Source organism: Chrysemys picta, chromosome 10 (genome assembly GCF_011386835.1).
Source record: "Chrysemys picta bellii isolate R12L10 chromosome 10, ASM1138683v2, whole genome shotgun sequence".
Lineage (NCBI taxonomy): Eukaryota > Metazoa > Chordata > Testudines > Emydidae > Chrysemys > Chrysemys picta.
In genome coordinates, this window is record NC_088800.1 from 83,441,791 (window position 1) to 83,464,461 (window position 22,671).

Below are 22,671 nucleotides of genomic sequence, written 5' to 3' on the forward strand. Positions count from 1 at the left end.
CAGCTGCTCATGTATGTAGTAAATCTTATTATTTGTATTATCAGCATTGTGAGTTAACCCCAAGCTTTCAATAATTGTCAGGCCCTTAAAGCTCATGAAATTGGTTTAAAAATAATGAAATGTTAAGGAAAAAATAATTTTCGGTTCTTTTCATTAGTCCTTGAGTTCTTGAGCCTTTAGGGTTCACATTTTCAAGTTTTTCTGTGCAACTTTAGAGGCTAGTAACTTTTTACTTTAAATGGCAGCTGATTTTTTCACTTGTTCACATGACTCCAGGAGCTGAGGCTAAAAGAACACCAAATATCATGAGACTCATGATAAAATTGCAAGAGTTGGCAACGCTGTGTTACGGTAGTGCCTTGGGGCCCCAGCTGAGATTGAGGATCTCTTGTGCTAGACACTCTGCAAAGATCTAGATAATGGACAGTCCCTGTCTCAAAGGGTTTACATTCTAAATGAACAAGATAGATCAAGGGTAGAGGGGCAATAGAGACACAGAAAGATGTTGTGACTTTCCTATGTCAGTGGCTCAGCCAGGAATAGAGTCCAGTCCCCTATCCACTTGACCACACTGCCTCTCTCCAGTATCTTCTGTGCTTTCCCATGCTTGTATGTTTCATGCATGATGTGTGTTGTCATTTTCTGCATTTCACAGTGTGATTCACACTCTGCACATAAAATGGCAAACTGCTGCCTTAAAACATCTATAATCTCTTTCCCAGATACACACGTATTCTGTTGTTTTAGACTGGGACCGTATAGGGCTGCTGCACTCATGGCATGGTAGCATCATTTATTGTTTACATTGTAGCGTCACTGAATTGGCGAGCAGACTGCAGGGGTGAATTTACTGCCTGGACATACGGGCTTGGTAAAGCGAGATTAACTAGAGCTTTTCCGTTTTTCATGGATGTTTGTGGAGGGCAATGAAATCGTTTTGCCACATTCACTCTGCGGCCATCGTTTTCTACACTTGCTGATTCCACTTGGGAGAACGTAGGCCATGATTTGGGAAATGTGGAACAAGATTCCTCTGTGACAGTCATAATAGGTACAGCCATGAAGTTAAGTTGTAGCTTAATTTACTAGTGGTTTGGATAGCCATCCCTCTGTAACCATCTAGTCTTTGGATGCCTGAGATACTACCTCTTCTTTCCGTGCATTACAGTGGTAGTGGAGGTCCATCGATACACTCTTCCTAGTGATTCCTAAGTCTGGATGTCTGGATGCTGCTCACAGAGGGCATGACCCAAAGTCCGGTGAAGTCAATGGAAAGATTCCCATTGACTTCAGTGGGTTTTGGACCAGACCTAAGGTGTTCTCATTGAAGGACATGAAGTTTCTAGCACCTCTTAAATCAGGTTTTTACACACCACCTAAGGCATTTCAACAGCAGGAGCAAGGGGTCTTGCGTCTTTTATTCTGAAGACCTGTTTTATTTGGAGTGTAGTTCTTAGGTGCCAAGGCAATGGGCATTCTCATCAATCTCTGAATAAATAATCATATTTAACTCTAAAAACGTGCCTGTCTGTGCTGCTAATAGCTTATTAAACGGCAAGCATATTGAAATATAATTTACTTGTCACCATTCATGCTGTTCCTTAATGAGTTTGGACTTCATTTGGATTGTCCAATGAAAATAAACTGGTCTCTTTCTCTTTTGTTTTTGGGCAGTTTCATTTTCTAGTGCTGCGGGCCTAGCAGAAAGCAGCTGTGTTTGGGCTGCAAACACACTAAGGGCTAGTCTACACTGTTGTAGCACATCTGGCGAAGATGCTCTATGCCAACGAGAGAGTGCTGTCCCGCTGGCATAATAAGTCCACCTCTGCGAGAGGTGGTAGCTATGTCGGCGGGAGGAACTCTCCTGCGGCGATTGTGATGTCCCACTGGCACTTAGGTTGGTGAACTAATGTCGCTCAGGGGAGTGGCTTATTCATATCCCTGAGCGACATAAGTTATACTGACATAAATTGTAGTGTAGACAAGCCCTAAGATGCAGGAATGTTTAAGTCCAAATTGTAAAGTGGTTTTCATTGCATTTGGGGCGGGGGGGGGGGATACCCAAACCTCTCCAGCATTCCTGTGCAAGTTAGATTTGTAAAGCCATCCTGTCTCCACAAGCATAAATTTTGGGCATGACGCTAGTTTCCCTTTAAAATGTCTTTGTATAGGCTTTTATAAGATGTAGAAATTATTTTTATCTCAGGTGTAACATTGTGGGGGGAATCGTATACGTTAGCAGCAAATCTGTTTGTTGTCCGGGTTGGTAAATGGTTGAATTTCAGAAGCGTGAGACTTGAGCGTGTTAACATCCCTGGAACAATTTTAAATCTGGAACTGTTGTCCTTCTTTGAAGTTTCTCCCTTTTCCTTCTCCCTCCCCCTTCACTCCTCATATTGTTTAGACACATTTTAAAAAAAGTCTTTAGATTGACTCTAAATTTATAACCATCCTGCCATGCCCCCCCACCCCTTCCAAAGCAGATATCAATAGAATTTCACAGACATAGCTTTGAGTCACCAGGTTTTCTTTCAGCTTGCCATGCCATTGGCCTGTCTGTACCATTTTTTCAGAATTAATTTTGGGCTGAAAAAGTCTCAAAGACGGCTTTGTTCCTCTTTGACACTCACCCTGGAAAAAAAAAATCCGTGGAAAATCTGACATCTGCATTGTAGAGAAAAATCAATAGATGGGGAGGAATATAATTATCCCCCACTCCTGAAAGAATTTTGTAGATTTTTTTTTTTGTTTAGCGTGACTCATATCAGCTTAGAATTTGAATGACATTTTAATTATTTCGGCTTTTTCATTTTGAATCACCAAAATGCATCAGTCTGAAAGGGGTACAGTCGGATGGAGTAATCTATGCAAGATAAGAGAAGGATTTCATGTGCCAAAGTTCGACCTCTTTTTTTTTAGTTAAATCAGAGTAGTACTTTTATATGAATCAAACACGTACAAAACAAGTGGCTGTGTACACATTCCCATTGCAGTCACTCAGATGGCTTCGCAGTAACAGATGATTAATCAGCTAATGGATTATGAATCATTTTGCCTGGCATCGAGTAAATAAATAAACAATTTATCTTCTTTTGAGACATTTTCCACCTTACACAAAGCATAAAAATGTAAAGGATTTGTATAAATCAGTGATTCTTTAGCAGCTCTTGCACTAATAATTGTCTTTGGACGCGCTCCTTTATGGAGATAGGATCAGGTATAAATGCAAGGGTGTTCTGCACAGATGTTTGGTTAGTTTGTGCTGTGACTGTTAGAACAGTGTTAGTGTGGTGGGGGAAAATAAATGTATGCGGCATGCTTAGCACAATAGGGCCCTGATCACAGCTGTGGGTCTGTAAGTGGTGTGCAGTGCAAATCATTAGTTGTTGTAGCTGTGTGGTTGTATATTTTATCCAGCGAAAACTCTTTATTTCTGAATACGACTGTGTGTGTGTTGCGTTGGGATCTTATGGTGAAGTTCCGTTTCCCACAGAAGTGATTCACCCTAAGTCGAGGCTGCAGTCTGCACCTGAAACAGTTGGTATCTTCCGTGGTACTTCGCGGATAATAGTTCCATTATACTGGCGCACATCACCTCAAGGAAACCTCAGAAGGGGATGGGAATAGCAGGAACCTCGTAGAGAGAGGAGGTGATAAGGACCAACTTCTCTTGGCGAAAGAGACAAGCTTTTGAGCTTCAGAAGGAATGTTCCATGTTGCCTTTTTCACCAGCGGGAGTTGGTCCATTAAAAGAGATTACCTCACCCACCTGGTCACTCTCATATCCTGGGTCCAACACAGCTACAACACTGCAAGATGCTTGGTAGATGCTGAAGTGTAGCATTTAGGAGTCTGCCAGTGGAAGACATTTAAAAGCTTTGATGCAGATGCTGTTGCTCTGGCAGAAGAAGATTGGAACCACGTGGAGGAAAAAAAAAGTTGGTATTGATTTATGTAGTTCTGACTTCATCCCAGCTGCCACGGTTTCTGGGTGTAAAGCGTTTTATCTATTGATGAAAAGCACAGTCTAAGAGCTAGGTGGATGATGCTAATACAAATCTTTTGGTCCTGCTAGTCAAAAACCAGTTAGATAAACTCAAAGGTCAATTCAGTCTCCCCAGAGTCTCCCATTTTCTTGTAATGACCCTCCTGTGTTTTCTGAGAGGGGTCTTATCTTGAGTTACTGTTTCACCTTCCTGCTGGTTTCCCAGCAGCAGTGTTGATTTAACCCAATATAGACATGCAGTAAACATCCCAATAACTGGGGCAGCACACCATATTAATAAATTATTACAGAGCTGCTCCACATTCATCATACCACAATTTATTGTTCTCTGCATTGTACGGTATCATGCTGGGACGCATTCTGTCCTGATACCCCATTATAACACAATAAACCTTAAGGCCATATATTGTTAGTTGTGATAGAAGAAGTTATCACTGGAAAGTTGCAGTTAACTACCTTGAGACCGTGGATAAAATAGATTTGCTAAAAGTTATGGTGTCCAGACAACTAACCTTTCATACTTGACCCATTGCGTATGTTGTCGCATAGCCAGGAGAAAACACAGCATGTCCAGCCTTCACAGTCCCCACACAGGCAAAACCAAACTGGATTGTATTCTCACTTGTGTAAGGATAGATGTGTAAATTCTAGCAAGCAAGGATTGTCCTGGGGTTAACGCATATGACTGGGAGGCAGAGCTGGGGGTCAAAAACTGCATCACCCTGATCTTGTCTCTGTGCTTTCCCATCTATAAAATGGGGGTATTACTATTTCCTTTCATTAACAAAACACCGGGTATAGTCACTAGAAGAATGGAAGTATTATTCTTTAGATGCAATGATAACTACGCTATGCCTGTGAACTAATTTGCCCATGAATGCAGTACCAACAACATCTAGCTTCTGCCCCACCCAGCCACAGGGTTTATTGTAAGGAGAGGTTTACTAAGCAGCAGCCCTGGAGTACTGGAGCTGTATGTGTGTCTTGATCACAGTGTGTGCTGGGGGACAGCAGCCCGGGAGCGGGGGAGGAGAGAGAGAGATTGTTTTTGTTTGTTTTGGGGGGTGGATTGCTGGGTTGTGGGTTCAGTTCCTACCTTAAGAAGATTTAAAAAAAAAATCTTTGTTGACATGATCCCAGAACTGGAAAAAATGTTTAACGAGTCTATTGGAAAACCACCACCCCTCCTTCAGTAAAGGAGGACATTTGATCGACAGTCCATGGAGCAGAGGTGAGATGGGCAACGCATTACTTGAAGGGGAATCCATTAAATCTCTCTCCCTCCCTCCCCAAAAGGGGAAGAGTAGGTTTTATAAGAGGAACAGAGAACTAGAAGAAGAGTTGCCATAAGAGGGCATGAGAGAGAATCCCAGTTCAATATCACAATACGGCTCAGGCAGAATGTCTAGAAAAGAACATAAGAACGGCCAGACTGGGTCAGACCAAAGGTCCATCTAGCCCAGTATCCTGTCTTCCGACAGTGGCCAATGCCAGGTGCCCCAGAGAGAATGAACAGAACAGGTAATCATCAAGTGATCCATCCCGTCGCCCATTCCCAGCTTCTGGCGAACAGAGGCTAAGGACACCAGCCCAGCCCAGCCTGGCTAATAGCCATTGATGGACCTATCCTCTAGGAACTTATCTAGTTCTTTTTTGAACCCTGTTATAGTCTTGGCCTTTACAACATACTCTGGCGAAGAGTTCCACAGGTTGACTCTGCATTGTGTGAAGAAATACTTCCTTTTGTTTGTTTTGTTTTGTTTATTACTGTTGTTTGAGGCAGTGGAGAAGAAAATCCAGTAAAATATATAGGACTAGATTCTAACCTGACACACATGGCTTCTCAATGGCAGTTTCACCTGCTTAAATCAGGGCAGAGTTGGGCCCTTTAGGGTGAAGAAGTGATCCTGCTTATCAGAAGATGAAGAAACAGAGTAACAGCATGACTGGGTAGCAACGTTTTCATTGGGGTTATTGAGCACAATGAGAGGTGTGGAGTGGTACAGCTTGAAAGACCAAAGCAGGGTCACCAATGCGTTACCGCCATGCAGTGCGAGTTTTGGTGCTACGTTGATGCCAAACAGAGGCCTCGTCTTTAAGATAAACTGACTTCGCTTGAAGTTCCACCACCCACACCCGCGTTAACGTTTCGTGTGGCACTGTACACTGTAGCCTTCGATTTGGAATTTGTGCCATGATTTAATCAAACTCATGAAATGTAGACATTGAAAGCTGTTGGTAAATTTCCTCTTTATGGCTTCGTTTCCACTGAAATCGCCTTTGTTGGATCTTCTTACAGTGAGGGGGAAGAGAGGTTATTTAATCAAGCAAAACTGGAATTGATTCATATGGAGATAGCTGCAGTTTTTTCCCTTGGCAAACTTTTGCAAACACATTTGACAAGCTGTTTGCATTTGAGGTGGTTTATTATTTATAAATAGCAAGTCTTCAGTTGAGTTAGTTGCCGTTACACAACTGTTAGTTGTGGGGAGACAAATTAGTAATGCTTAACGACTGGTCAGTGACTCACACACTAACCACAATGTGTGTACTGTGGCAGGCAAGTGAGCAGATGAGTTACACTCCACGGTTTTCCTCCACGTTACTTACATTGCCAGTATAATACAAGTGGCTAAAATAATGTTTACTGCTCAAGTGATATTATCATGCTTTTCTGTCCTTAAAAGTAGTGATAGGCTTGAACCAAAAACCCAAGATGCAAGCCGCCCCTAAAGTTGGAGGTGCATTGGAGTCCAGATCTGAGATGCACAGACCTTGATTCGGATCTGTCAAATTAGTTTCAGCGGAATTACCCCTGTTTAACGTTGGGGTACGTGAGATCAAAATCAGGTTATATCTGTTATACTATCCCTATGCTAATATACTAGGTGCCCTCTCTCTTTTCCTTTGTATTGCACCTAAAACTCACCCGTTCAGTGGACCTGTTTTTTCCTGAGCTGTTGGCCTGAACCATGTTTGCCTTGTCTTACTCATTTCGTTGTCTTCACTAGAGATGCATGGATGTAACCAAGTGTTACTGAGTGTACCTCAGACGGCCTGCCCCAATATGCCTCTGGGCCTCGGCCACCAACTCCTCGATCTTCGCCTGTAGACCCTCCTCTAGATACTTACTGCTGTCGTGCCATTCTGGATCCCATGTTAGGTTACCCATCATTGGCGGAGTATGGTGGAGCCGCGTCCCATCAACAGTCAGGGTTGACCTTCGGGGGACCGTCATGCACACGGATTTTAACCCTTCAGCTTGGCCCTGTCCCAGGAATTTAGCTAGCGATTTTGTTGGAATGGAATCCAGCTCCCTGCCCCATCTCTGTGTTGGCTCTGCAGCAAAAACTAGCAAGAACTTATTTTTTGTCACTCAACTTTGTAGCTGGGTCCCACAATGCACCCGGAAAGCAGAAGTGTTGAGTTGGAAAATGCCATTTTTACGTGATCCTACATAATGGTACTTTTAAAAACTAGGCTTGCAGAACAGTGTACGGGGAGGATAGCGAACCTAGTTATTAAAAACATGCATTTTCCCGAATGCTGTAAAAAGGCAATCCTAGATGTCATTTTTCTTCCCTTGTGAAAAATGCTGGTGAATTTAATGCTGCTTAATTTTAAGGGGCTGAGAGCCCCGAAGGTTGCAGCTTTCAAAGTGTAAGCAGGTGCTACTATTCCATCCTCCCTTGTGCTCCTCAGTGTGCCCTAAAGGGACCAAACTTAGTAGGGGAGAAGGTATTGAGAACATATTTCATTCTCAATACTAATTCAATCCAGGGTTAACATTTTATAGTCCTCATGCAGACGGCAGCGTCATGAGATTTCTGAGTGCACAGAATGGCCTACAGACGAAGTCAGCTGTAAATTCATATGACAGAAAGCTTGCCTTTTCCAGGGCAGGCTTTCTTATTATTCCAAAGGGCTTATTTTACATTCTGGCTGCCATGAACGCAGCTGAAATGATCAACCCCTGTTTCTTTGTAGCCACCATCTGATCAGTATGAATTTAATAATTCTGGCTGGAGCTGGATTCAAAGCAAGGCCATGGAGGTGAAAGGCCAATTGCTAGTTCACTTAGCCACCTGTTTCCTTCCCTTTAGCTTGTATTTAATTTGTATTGCTGAATACCTTTCCCTTCTGATAGTCAATGCTTTGAAAGCCCCTCCCTCCCCCTTGCAAATAGAGCCAATTGCTTTATTTGCCTTGTTCATTTTGTGAGGACTTGATGGGGGGTGGGGGGGTGAGAGAGGGAGCTTTCAATATTGTCACTGGAGAAGGAATGTTGGCTCCAAAGGCCAAATTGGTCCCTTTTCCACTTAGTTTTGTATAATGATTAAAGCTGGTTGAAAAAATAGCGGGGGAAATGCTTTCCTCCCAAAATCTACCTCCCCCTCTCTTTTTTTCCTCTAGATTTGGAAATTCAGCGTTTTAACCATCTCCATTGGTGGTCTGTTTTCACTTGTTTACTAAATTTGTCAATTAAAAAAAAAATCTTAAACAACTTTAAATATATTTTGGAGTGCCATTGAAATTAAAAACAAAATGCTACACTAAGCGTTCTGTGCTGCATTTCTTTCTGTGGTTATTCTGATTGTTTTTGTCCCCAAAAAGGTGTTTCAGAACCGTACGTTGTGTGCTTATTCACTGGGGCGCTGGTGGACATTTTCTTATAGACTGCTAAGTTTGAGTCATGTTTACATTTCTCAGTGAGAGCACAGGACACCGCTCTTGGGACCCTCAGAACAATAATGGTTTGGACTGAGGTGGAAAGAGTTTGGTAAAATATGGCTGTATTGATTCGATGAAGGACCCATGTTTTATATCTGTTTGTATTGCTATTTGTACAGCACCTAGAACAATGGGGTCTTGTTCCACGACTCAGGCCTAGGTGCGACTTCCATAGAAATAGCGTGACATTATTTTATTATTATTGGTCAGGTGCTATTTCAAAGCGGCTTGAAAATTTGGGTTTTCTTCCTTATCCTTATATGGATTTGGTGATTTAATAAATAGCAATATTACCAGTTGGCATCCCATTCCCAGCACGTACACATCCTAAACTCTCAAATTTTAATAAAAAAATCCATGGAGACTGTGTTGGACAGAGAGTTGAAGATTGGGTGACAGAGCCTTTCAAAATACCTACGGAGCTTGTGGAACCTCCGGTCCTGGAAATGTTTAAGAACAGGTTAGACAAACAGAGGTGTCAGAGATGGTCGAAATAATACTTTGTCCTGCCTCATGGCAGGACACAGGACTAGAGGACCTATCGAGGTCCCTTCCAGTCCTACATCTTTATGATTCTGCATGATGGTGTTGTATTATTGTATTCAGAACATCAACATATTTCAAAAGGGTCATAAAAACTGGGATGGTTTAATATTGTTAGACGTGCTGCAGTCTGCAAAGTGAAATGTGTCCGGTAAACATTTGCTTGTCATTTTATCCCTTAGCAACTGGAACCAGTTCTTCAATAAACAAAAGCTGATAAGGAACTGTAACATGTTAGTCTGTTCATTTATCAGATGTAAACAGTAGATACACTTGGAAATGCTTCGCTGCTTGTTAAATGTCAGAATGGTTGAGTGGTGAGGATATTGCACCGTTGGAGAATGTTTTCTCGTTCTGGGATAACCGATCAATCGATCTATTCTGTTTCTAAAAGCGTTTGTCACCTTGAACTATTTAAGCAACATTTGGAAAAGAAAGCTGGGACGGGGGAAGCAGGGGCAGAATATCGCCAAACATAAGTGTTCAAAAATCATGAGATTGGTTTAAAACCATGAGGTGTTTTTTTATTTTAGTGTCTTTTTTTAAATTTGCCTTCTGGTTTCTGCGCCTTTAGGATTCACTTGCTTCACATATTTTTTTTCTGCAGCCACGAGTGCTAGATATTAAGCACTTGTGTATTTTGCTGAATCTGGGCCTAAGATGGGTGATTTTCTTTTTCTCTCTTTGTTTAATTAAAACAAACAAAGCTACCAGGAAAAACCCTAGCCAAGAGAGAGCCTTTAAAACGTTAATATTGTAGAGCTGATTGACATATACATGAATAAAGAAACTATGTCATGGTTAAAAACGCAAGCTACATTCTGACGTTCATTCTGAATTTAAGCCTTCACTCTGTATTTCGTAACTTTTCATGCTTTTGAACCACATTTTCATAGGTGCTATTAAAATATGTGCCAGCAAAAATGTTGACATATTTTAATATTGTTTCCCTCCAAAATTGTGTTCTAGATCATTTTTTCTCTTTTTATTTTAACTTTCTATTATAGCCAGTGTTTGTCTCCTTTGAGTGCTGCCTGATTTTCACTCCACATAGACATCCCTCACTAGGAGATGTCTTTGGCCCCGGCTAGATGAGAGAAGAGTAATTTCCATTCTGGGGTGGGGAGAGAGGAGGCTAATGATGCTGTCCCGTGGATTCCTTTTTGTTCCGGTTGTTTGCCTCTTCTCCCCACTTCCGAGAAGAGCATGATCAGGTTATGTCAGTGGCACCCCCAGCCTTTGCATGTTTGGGATCTGGGGACGGGAATTTGTTCCCATGCTTTGATCTGCATTATGGCGGCATAATGCACTGCAGCTGTGGCAGATAGGCCAGTTCAATATAAACAGAGAAGGCTTGAAAATGGATTGGGAATTGGTAGCAGATTTGAAAGAAATCCAACAAACACGAAACTCCAGCAGATGTAAAGATTGACATTTCCTCCCTCCTCCCCCCCAGTTAAAATGGTCAATTAGACTCTCATCCTCTTCTTAAACTAGTTTTTTTTTCTGATGTCCCCCCCACCCCATTTAAATCACTAGTCAGTGTTGCAGAGATTAATTTGGGTGCTAATGTAAAGGGTAGAAACACATCCATAAGCCGACATTTCAGCCGCTGGTGTTTGAGATTCAAAGCATCCACTCGAGGTTGCTTTCCCATTAGTCAAGTGGTACTAATTAAGGACATACTTTGTCAAGCTTTCCTATCTGGCCATTTCTGCCTGCCCTCTTGGTTCTATAAGTTAAGATGTTTTTGCTGCGGCCAGGGTTGAGTACTAGGCGCATGTGACTGCAGAGGAATGGCCTAGACCAGGAAGCCAAACCAGCCTGCCAGCAAAAGACTATACACCTGGGCTAAGAGTTCGTACTGCGCCTCCTGGTCGCATGGCACAAAAAAGGCGTAGCCCAGGAGGAGGGGGAACAAAGATCACCTTTTTCACCTATCTGACTCTGGGGTGTTGCAGCTCTCTGGCTGCTTGTGGGCTGCTTTGCGGCGTGCAGCAGCTGAGAATTCCCATAGCTGCATGTGCAGCTCACGAGCATGGGGACTCGCTTCCTGCCTCTGGCGTGCCCACTTCACCACATCTTGCAAGCGGGCCTGCATAGGGGAGCCTAGAGCTGCCCCATCCAGTGCCTGCTCTGGGGGAGTTGTCCTCCAGCTGGTAAGGAGATGTTATAGCCTCTGTCTGGAACCACAGCTGCATGCAGAGATGGTAGTGGGAGTGAAAATCTGCCCTATAAACATAGTGCAAATCGTAGACCTCTTGTCATGGTGCAAATAAAACACGCTGTGAATCTGAATGGTCTCAGTTGAATATTATTAGCCGATAAATGACAAGTAGAGGATCAGAAAGGAAAAGGAAGGTGATAAGAGCCTCATACAATCGGTCACTGCACGTCCCTGCGTTTCCATGCTTGTAGTTTGAAGGGAAAGCTATGAAAGTTCATGGGTAGTAATATGGTGCCATGTTTCCATTCAGCACTTGACATTTGGTGCAACGTTGACGACAGGTCGTGGGCCAGGTGGGCCCTGCCCGTTGTTTCACACAGCAGAGATTGAACATTGGCAGGTGAGCTCCATTAGTGCAATTGTTTAACAAAACAGCTCTTGCGCTCCAGTACAGGTGAGAATTAACCTGGGTAGTGAATGTGGGTGGCTCACTATACCAGTTAATTACACGGAATAACTATTATGAAACACCAGCCGAGCTCACTGTAACAGTAAAGAGTAACTATTATCAATGAGAATGTATGTAATGCCATGGCAGTTTACATTGTTAGAAAGAAACACATTCCTTGCCCCTAAAGATATGACACTTGAAGGCTCAAATTTCTGTTGCATGGAGACCTGCATGGCCCAGAGATTGAAATTGGAGTATCAGGGGATGGGTTATGGCTAAATCGGATGATTTAGTTGGGGATTGGCCCTGCTTTGAGCAGGGGGTTGGACTAGATGACCTCCTGAGGTCTCTTCCAACCCTGATATTCTATGATTCTATGATTCCTTTGATTCTTAGGGTCAAGCTGTACAGGACTGGGTGCAGGATAGGGTGGTCCCTGCCCCAACCCCTTTCCTACCTAAAAAGAAAGTTAAGGTTAACTTGAGTTGCTGTCACCTGGGCGTGTCAACTAACATTAGCAGGTTCATGGGCAATCTGATTTGCACATTTAGTTCATCTAGCTGAGCTATTTGAATTCGAAGGCATAAAACCACCCCACACCCATAGTAAAGAGTTCCTTTGTTTTGCTTTTTTGCATACAGATACTGACCCAAGGTAGCAACCTGAGAAACAGGACAGTCATGTCCTGTGGATAGTCACTTGGAATGGATTCAAAGCGGTGCATGCAAATGCACTAACAGCATTTCACATTTCTGTTGGGTGGCCTCCTGCATGTGGAGGCAAGTGATTAGCATTAAGACCTCTTTTCTTTTTATGGGCTTTCCTTTGTTTTTGTAGAAGGCCAGACAGCTCCTACTGCCTCTATACAAAGACATTATTACATGAGCCATGCACAAATTTATTTATTTTAACTTCCATTAGAGAAGCTGCAGAAAACTCACCTGGTCCCTGCTTTGGTTACAGACTTGCAACTCAGCCTAAATTTGTTGCCTGGGTCATAGGAACAGAGGAATTGCCATAGTGGACCAGACCAGAGGTCCATCTATTCCCGTGTCCTCTCTCCAACAGTGGCCAGTGCCAGATGTTTCAGTGAAAGGTGCCAGAACCCCACAGGTGCAGAGTTGGGATAATCTGAAGTCGTGAAGTCGTTCTGACCTCTAATGGTTAGAGATCATCTTAAGTTCTGAAGCATGTACTGGATACTTATATGGACAACAAGAACATTCAATCTGTTTTGGAATCCTTCAAATACTTTGGCATCAGTGACTTACTGTGGCAATGAGTTCCACAGTCTAATTACATATTTTATATGTAAAAGTATTTCCTTTTATTGGCTTTGAATTGTGCCATCTTTTCATTTTTGTGACTGTCCCCTGGTTCTTTTGTTAGAAAGGTTTACAGACCTTCCAGGTGTAGGTGGGCCTGAGTCAGAACTTCAGATCCAAATGCTCCTCTGCTCCAGGTCAGGATACTGCAACTCTCTAGGATGCACCAAACCTAAATCCCAGATTCCAAGATCCCTGCATGGGACCAGAGGCTTGCAACTTGGGCCTGTTTCTATTCTTCAGACAGTCTGGGGCCTAGAGAGAACATGGGCCGGGTTTTAGCAAAAGCGAGGGACACTTGGAAGTTATGTACCAAAAAAGTATTTATTTCATTCTCTTATATGATCCGTTTATTTTATCCCAAGGGTTCCCGTGAGTTCACAATGATACAAACAAACAAAAAAGCAGAAAAGTTCAAGCTAGAAAAACATTCCAGCCCATAACCTCATGTTAGATAAAGCAATTAGATTCCACACACAATGTGACTGACTGAGGCAGCGAGGTGCATTGGACAGGGTCAGGAGACCTGGGTTCGCTTCCCAGTTCTGCCACTGACCTGCTGTAATGAGCTTGGGCACGTCTCTTGCCCTCTCTGTGACTTTTCTCCCACCCACCCTTTGTCAGGCCTTGTCTACAATTGCGGCAGCATGTAGGGTTCACAGTGGAGAGCTGCCAGGCCCTTTCCCTGCTGCCCCTCACTGCATTGAGGAAAGGCTCTGAAGGCTTTCTCTGCCACCTCCCCACTGTTGGAGCCTTTCCCTGGGGTGGGGAAAAGCTCCGGCAGCAGGACGTGATGCTGCTAACAATAGCAGTGTAGACAGAGGACGCACGGCTTAGATGCATGGAGAGCCATGTAGGTTCTGGTGTGTCTTTACTCACCTAACCAGTGCCTTATTGTGCAGTGTAGCTACTCTACACCTGTGGCGCTCAACCTTTCCAGACCACTGTACCCCGTCCAGGAGTCTGATTTGTCTTGCATACCCCCAAGTTTCACCTCACTTTAAAACGACTTGCTTCCAAAATCAGACACAAAAATACAGAAGTGTCCCAGCCCACTATTACTGAAGAGTTGCTGACTTTGCCATTTTTACCCTATAATGATAAAATAAATCAAATGGAATATGAATATTGTACTTACATTTCAGTGTATAGTCTATAGAGCATTATAAAGTCATTATCTGTAATTTGTTTGTACTGACTTCGCTAGTGCTTTTTATGTAGTCTATTGTAAAACTAGGCAAATGTCTAGATGAGTTGATGTACCCCTGGAAGACCTCTGCGTAGCCCAGGTTGAGAACCACTGCTCTGCACGCTGCTGTAAATATATGTAGACATAGTCATAGACTATAAGCTCTTTGGGGCAGGGACTGTGTTTGACCACGTGTCTGTATACCACTCATTCCCTAATTGGTGATATTTCTTGAATGGAGAAATTAATTTGGGGAACGATTAGGATGCTTTACATAGAGATAATTTTTTTGCTCTTAGTGCTTGATCCAGCTTCTATTAAAGTCAATAGAAAACTAGGATTGACTGATGTGGATATGGAATTGGACCCTTAAAAACTATCCATGTACTGAAAACAAGTAACTTTCCCTAATAAAGATCATTGGGATTTTTACATATTTGAAAAAGAGATTTAACGTTGGCTGCTTTAAATGATCTCTTTTTTTCCTCTCCGTCTTCGTGCTTTATATTAATGTTTTATTCAACTATATTTTGTTCAATGATTTATTGCAGGACAGATTTTAACGTGTTTGTGCTCTTGTAATATAAATGTTCTTATTGTCTTTGCTGGATAGTAGAGCTTGATAACACCCTGGACAAGGTAGGAGAGAAGGTCATCAAGATAGACTTTTTTTTTTAATATTCTAGCATTCTTGGGCAGAGTCCTTTTAACGTCCTCTCTCCTCCACTGACAGGGCTGTCAGCCTGTGGGACATCCTGTGAGATGGTATCAACATATCCTGTAATTTTAGTCAAGATTCCAGAGCAGAGCTGCAAACGATATTTAAGGAGATGAAGCCCTGTTTGTTGACAGGGAATCTGTTTTTTTTTTTTTTTTTATTAACACAGTGCCTTCTAGAAAAATAATGGAGAGGAAAATGACAAACTATCTTAATTTATAACCTACTTTAGTGTAAAATCACAAAGCAACAAACCTAGCAATGACCTTCACCAAACCAGCACCGGCTGTTCTTTCCCATCCCGTCTCGATGATGTAACTTTGTGGTTTTCCTGGTTTATCTTCCTCTTTTGTCTGATTTGTGTGAGTGTGTGTGATGATCTTGAGCTGCAATAGCTTTGGCCAGGGTGTTTGTGGGATTCCCATCTCTCAGGCTGAGGGCACGAATGCATCTCCCTCTCTTTCTAGCGGAGAATAAAACAAAAAGCCCCTTTTGTTAATATTTATCATCATTATTATTCTGAACTTCGGGCAGTTCATGAAAGGGAGTCTTTAACTCCCTGCGCTTTGCAGTCTGTTGGAATGTAATATTCGTCCTGCACCTGCTACGCTTTGGAAATGCAGGATCTTGGGCTACCAGTGAAAATGAAAACCGGTAAAAATGACGAATGCAATGGGCCACATTGTCAAGTGGGGTAAGCCTGTGTCACTTCATCAGCTTCAGCCACCGATTTGTGCTGGTTGAGAAGCTGGCCTTTATAACTGGAGCCTTAATTCCTTGAAATATTTAAAATACATAGGACTTAATTTCCTTCCAGATTCCCAATCTTTTTCTTAAAACATGAAAAAAACCTACTGCAGTGGTTTTCTCCTTCCCTTCCGATCTCATCACAGTGCGCCTGATTCTCCAGCACCTTGCACCTTGTATTGTCACTTAACCTGTGCCGAGCGAGTGTGAACACGTAACTGTTCTGATGTGTTGGGCCTTTACACCCTCCGTGCATGGGTAGAAATGACTGGGGAGTGGATCTCTTGCCATGGGTGAAGGAAAATGACAAACTAGCAGAATGATTCTAATTTTTCCAGTGGAATGTTTCCCTGTCTAGAAACATACATGAAGACCGCTTTTGCTTGTGTGTTTAGTGTTTTACTCCACTCTTAGTGAAGAGAATGGCCTGTAAAGGCAGATGAGCCTTGAATTAAATGTTAAACTTTAAAGAGAAGAGTTTTAAAGTAGCTCTGCTCCATTAAGACTTACATTTCAGAAGTCAAGCCCAAGACCCATAACTGAGCACCAAAATAGAAAGATCATTATAATGGCCTGATTTGTAGAAGAATAAGAGGGGAGAAGAGTGGCGGTGAAATAGGTCAAAAATCTGAATGTATCATTATTTTGCTGATGGAGGAATGTTTGAGCAACTGTTTTAAACTAATGTTCTTTTCATTTTCTATTTATTGTGCGCTTTCTGTAGCTGATGACCTAATGGCTTTTTCCCGACCTGAAGAATATCATGCCAGCTTCCTTAAAAGTGATTTTATTTGTGCAGATCTTTGATATTTTCTTGGGAGTTACTGGACAAACAATCTCCATGACTGTAAAACATCTAATATTTTTTTTAAATGCCGTCCTAGCCATGACAGCGAGCCTATTCTAAAGTTGACACTCACTAAATGTATAAGCATTTATAAGGTTGGTGAGGGGAAGGATCCAGGAAGGCTCTGCCTGTTTTGCTATCCGTTAAATTAAGGTTGAACAGTCCAGTGGTTCTCAAATTGTTTGTGTTGGCAACCCCTTTCACACAGCAAGCCTCTGAGTGAGACCCCCCCCTTATAAATTACAAATGGGGGGGGGGTAATTTTAATTTAACGGGGGCTCGGGGCTGACAGACCCTGTGCATACCAGGCTCGTGTCCCCCAAGTAACGCACTTGCAACCCCCTGAATGGTCACGACCCCCAGTTTGAGAATCCCTAACTGTAGCATGAATGTACTCCTATATGTCATACTCCCAAACTGTGTCTTTATAAATGGCCATCCAGGAATTGCAAACAATTCGGATAGGCCGTCATGCACTTTGGTTAGTATTGGATAAAGATACTTGGGCAAAGGTTTCTGAAAGGCACTAGTGATTTTGGGTGCCTCGGGTTTTTGGGTTCTCAACTCAAGATGCCTTCAAGGAGCCTGATTTTTAGAAAGCGCTGAGCACCCACCCCTAGGGAAATCAGGTCCCTTCTGGGTGTATGAAATTGGGGACCAAAAATCGCTGGACATTTGTGGAAAACTTTGGCCTCGATGTTTTGTATTGCAAAGGCAAAAACTTAAGCATGCCCTCAGCTCTGCCTTCCTGAGCACAGGTTGGTGGAGGAAATGAATGTGTTTTTCTACTAAAGAAAGAGGGAATTGTATAATTTAGGTAACCTAGGAAGGTAGGTAAATCTCCCCTAATTGTATACAGACCATAGAGTTTGTCTCAACCTTTTGACTAGTGAAGCTTTCCTCAATTTGGGATATTGTGTGATCCTAATCAGAGACCTTTAACCATACATCAAAGCAGACTCTCCTAATCTGCATACCTTCAGGCTGGCATGGCTTGATTGCATGGTTTCCTGCTAACAGACTCATCTCTGGCCAGGTGTCTTTCCTGCTGTGGACGACTGATTCCTTTTTAGTCTTCATCGCTGAGGCAAAGAAATTTAATCCTAATATTACTGCCAGCCATGGAATGGACCCGCTGATTTGGAAATGTCACTCCGTCGTGGCCGTGAAATATCAATGCACAGCAGCCTCTGATACCTGCTTATTTCACTGCCAACCTCTAACCTAAGGTAGAACAGACCTGTCATTAGCGTATCCATCTGCATTTAAGCCTGTCAAGCTTCCTTCCCCTTCTCTTCTTTTGTTTCCCTAATTACTTTGATTGCATCAGCATATCCAGCCTGGGTCCTCTGCTTGGTTCCTAAGGCAGCATGAATTGTCTGCTCGGTCTGCTTTCATATGGATCTTATGGTAAGAGGCAGAGGTGGGCCTCAGCCGCGGGGCGAGGAGGGGAGAGAGAGTTGGCTCTGGGTCTTGAACTCCAAAGTCGGAGTGCGTTTGGCTTTGGAGGTAGGTCTTCAGCTTCTTACAGAGAGAGGCCCTAACTGCTGCATGGATGCTCTGCTCTTCCTCCTGTCCTTTCCACCCCGGCAGCTGGGCTTGTTGGGGGCAGAGGGCTGTGGTAACCAGTCTTCGGAGCCATTCCGCAGCTTGTGAGTGGGAAGCTCTCACAGCTTATCCCAGGGTTTGTCTGGGGCTCATGCCCGCTGACTTGGGTTCATGGGCTCATGGGCGACGAGGCTGTTTACGTGCGGTGTAGACATTCGTTCTTGGGCTGCAGCCTGAGCTCTGGGACCCTCCCGTCTTGCAGGGCCAGCCGTGGGTTTTTAGTCATACCCACAGAGGTGCCCGGGCTGCTCCTTGGGCTAAGCACTGGGTCCCTTGGCCCCGGAGCCTGTGTTCTAAATAGTTGCTGTCATTACTCTTGTTGGTATTTGTATTGCAGTAGTGTTGGGGCTCAGGCGGGGATCTGAGGCCCATTGTGCTTGGCACACAATGAAATGGGGGACCCTGCCTTAAAGGGCTTACCGTCTGTCTAAGCAAGGCACCAGATAAATCATAGATCGGGGGAGGGATAGCTCAGTGGTTTGAGCATTGGCCTGCTAAACCCAGGGTTGTGAGTTCAATCCTTGAGGGGGCCACTTAGAGATCTGGGGCAAAAATCAGTACTTGGTCCTGCTAATGAAGGCAGGGGGCTGGACTCGATGACCTTTCCGGGTCCCTTCCAGTTCTAGGAGATAGGTATAACTCCAAATATTTTTATAATAAATAATAGCATTTTGCTTTTCCTGTCTTGTATTCCATCCTCCTCAGCCTAGGTGCTGGGGGTGTGGCTGAACCCCATGGCTTGAAGTGGATTCCGTTATATTACAGGTTGAGTCATGACTCTCAGCACCCCCACTGTAAACATTGTCGACCTCGGAGACCAGTGCACATATTTCCCTGGGTAGCTCTTGATAAGAGAGTGTTATCAGACATCAGATACCCTTGGCAATGTACCCCCAACTTTTCCGTGGTATAGGTGCTGTGAGTGTGACACCTGCATTGGCTGGCTTACCCTTTGTTTGTGTGTATTACCTTATCACCTCCGGTCCCTTCCTGGACCTGTAAGGTGCTGTACATCCTCAGCTCCACAGGAGGATCAAATGCAGGGAGAGTCCCTCCGTTTGATCTCAAATAATAAGTGTTTCGGTTCCCTTGACAAATGGCATGCTTTTATCTATCCATCCCGGCATGGATCACCGTGATATCTTCTGCCACCTTATCTGTCACATTTTAAATGATGTGTCACATTCCAGTGAGATTTATACGTCAAATTATTTTAAATAAACAGAAAAGGGAAAGTGTCCGTTGCCTAGAAACTATTTTTCTGAGTACTCTGGCAATTGCCATGTTCTCTAAAGTATAATAAATGAAAGCTTGGGCTCAGAAGTAGGGTGGCTTTTAAAAGACGTTATTCATTGAAATCTGTGTTGTTTCCCACTGTTCATGTGTGGTTCTCTCTCTGTGGCTTGACTGTAGCATGACATATTGAGGTATTATCGTGAAGTGTAGAAGAAAAGAAACATTTGTTTTTGTTTTTTTTTCTTACAGGGGTTGATTAAAATCCGAGGTGATCGCTGCTGGAGAGAGTTGACCTGTATGGATTATCATTATGAGGTGAGCATTCTGAACACCACTAGTTGCCTGTCCACTTTACCTTGTTAGTAATTCTCCCTTTTTCCCGACATCTTTTCTCTCTTTCTCCAGCTGGGTTGCAGTTGTTCCCCCACTCCCACCCCACCCCATCCCGATTGTTGTAATCTGAGGTGCTCCTGATATCTTCATCAATAACAATGAGCCATACAACTTTTTTCCATCCAATAAACCCATGAGACCACTTCCTCTTAGCCCTCTCTCACTGGTATGAGTCAGGACTAACATCACGGGACTCAGCCAAATTACTCCCTGTGTGAAAATGGTGCAAGAAGAGATGTTGGCCCTTAATATCCAATCAAGTCCTCTCTTTCAATTTCTGACTTTTACAAGTTTTTGTTTGTTTGTTTTCGTCAGAACTTGCTTTAAAGATATAAACACAATTTTATCTTCATGTGATACAGTGAAGGTTTTGACAAGCCTTTATAATGAGTGAGCAAAGGTTTATTATACCTGGAAGGATCAATCAATAAGCCTAGGATTTGGGGAGAGCCAGCTGCAATGCTATCCTATAGTTGACACCGATGCAACAAAGCAGTGCTAGATGAATGGGATTTGAAACTTGGTAGTCCACATCGGGTAGATAGAAGGCCTGCTAGTTTGCTCGTCTTTTAGCATTCCAAGGTGTCGCTCTTATCACGTTCATCCAGGGCTAAGGCTTTCAAAAATGACTCGTGATTGTTGATGTCTCAGTGTTTGGGCGTTCAGGTTGAGACACCTTCAACGGTGTGATTTTCAGAAGGTGGGTGCTTTCTGTTTACTCTTCCAAAATACAGACGTATTTGAGCAGAAATGTGGTGTAGAAACAATGTGCGATCAAAGACGTCGAGCAGGAATCATTAAGTTCTCACTCTGTGTACTTTTCTCTTGCCTTTTGAAATCCATTTCAGTGACTTGTTTTCACGTAGGTAATAAATAGCTGTTTGTGTTCTGGCTCCGGGCATTATCACCTCTTAGATTGCAGAGAGATGTAGCAGCACCATCCTGCATTCTTGTGGTCATGATTTCGCCTTTGCATTTGATACGGGCCTGGGATTACAAAAGGAGATACCTGTGATGGTAAACTGGTCAAATAACCTTGGTCCTTGGCTGCATAATCAAGGAAACTGCTGGGGCACCATTCTTTTCTTCTTTGTCTGTAATAAACCGGATGGTTTATTGTTAAATATGTATTAGATCTATTGTTTATAATACATTTTTCTACCTGCTTTGCAGTGGAGCACATTGCACCTGTTTGCTCAACTTTGCAATGGCTCCTGTTTGGTTTCCTGGTGCAGTTTCTAACGTTGGCTTTGCCCCAGGTCGTCCCGAGGTAGGATTGAGCTGAGGTAGGATACGGAGTCTGACAATCCCTACATCTGGGGACACACTTCCAGTGGACCATCATCTCTGGAAATCATCTGCTCTTCCACTGAAGGTCTGGTAGAACCTGAGTTTTCTGCCCTTCAGAATGCGTTGCAAGATGTACGCATGCCTCTTTTTTTTTCTTCTGGAGGGGTGAGCTCAATAGGGAGATTAATAATAAGTTGGAAAGTTCTTTCAGTACCTCCCTCCCTCCCTCCCCCACCATTTAAGACAAAGGGACTCCACACAGTAACAGGGGTCCATCCACCCACTCCAATCCTACAGAGGAATCAGGGCCTTAACTTCCACAATATGAAAAATAAAATAAAAAAATTTGAAGTTTACCAGCATCTGAAGCCTTTTACTTTTTGCTCTTGTAAGCTAGTTAAAAGTGGATTAATTTCTTTTTGGGGGTTTATGGGTGTTAGTCCAAAATGTAGAATTTGCCTTTTTGCTGTTTACTTCTTTTTGGTATTTATTTATTTTAAAGTTGGGGAGTTGCTTTGAAAGGCACTTTTGCGCATGTGTAGCTCATGACTACATTATACAGTTACTGCTATTCAGCTGTAGGCATTAAATAAGAACATGAGAATGGCCATACTGGGTCACACCAAAGGTCCATCAAGCCCAGTATCCTCTCCTCTGACAGCGGCCAATGCCAGGTGCCCCAAAGGGAATGAACAGACAGGTTATCATCAAGTGATCCATCCCCTGTCACCCATTCCCAGCTTCTGGCAAACAGAGGCTAGGGACACCATTCCTGCCCATCCTGGCTAATAGCCATTGATGGTCCTATCTTCCATGAATCTATCTAGCTCCCTTTTGAACCCCAGTATAGTATTGACCTTCACAACACCCTCTGGCAAGGAGTTCCAGAGGTTGACAGTGCATTGTGTGAAAAATGAATTCAGAAGTGTGTGCTAGAGTACAGATTTCAGACACGAAGACCCTTGAATACTAGAGTTTTTAATCCTAACACAAAGGCAGCCATGGTAAAATGTCCCTAGCCGCCTTCTTCATTTTGGATTTAATGGGCAGCAGGTTTAAAACAAATAGAAGGAAGTTCTTCTTCACACAGCGCACAGTCAACCTGTGGAACTCCTTGCCTGAGGAGGTTGTGAAGGCTAGGACTATAACAAGGTTTAAAAGAGAACTAGATAAATTCATGGAGGTTAAGTCCATTAATGGCTATTAGCCGGGACGGATAAGGAATGGTGTCCCTAGCCTCTGTTTGTCAGAGGGTGGAGATGGATGGCAGGAGAGAGATCACTTGATCATTACCTGTTAGGTTCACTCCCTCTGGGGCACCTGGCACTGTCGGTAGACAGGATACTGGGCTGGATGGACCTTTGGTCTAACCCAGTATGGCCGTTCTTATGATTAATATCAAGAATGCCCTTCTGTCCTG

At 43.2% G+C, this 22,671-nt stretch overlaps 1 protein-coding gene across 6 annotated transcripts in view; it reads left to right on the plus strand.

The window, feature by feature from the left end:
• Nucleotides 1–22,671, plus strand: part of LMF1 (lipase maturation factor 1) — a 331,417-nt gene that overhangs the window by 125,889 nt on the left and 182,857 nt on the right. For all 6 annotated transcript variants that reach the window (XM_065560223.1, XM_065560224.1, XM_005288979.5 and 3 more), the window contains one exon: nucleotides 19,818–19,883. In XM_065560223.1, coding sequence (XP_065416295.1) covers nucleotides 19,818–19,883 — 66 coding nt within the window. The remainder of the gene's footprint in view (nucleotides 1–19,817; nucleotides 19,884–22,671) is intronic.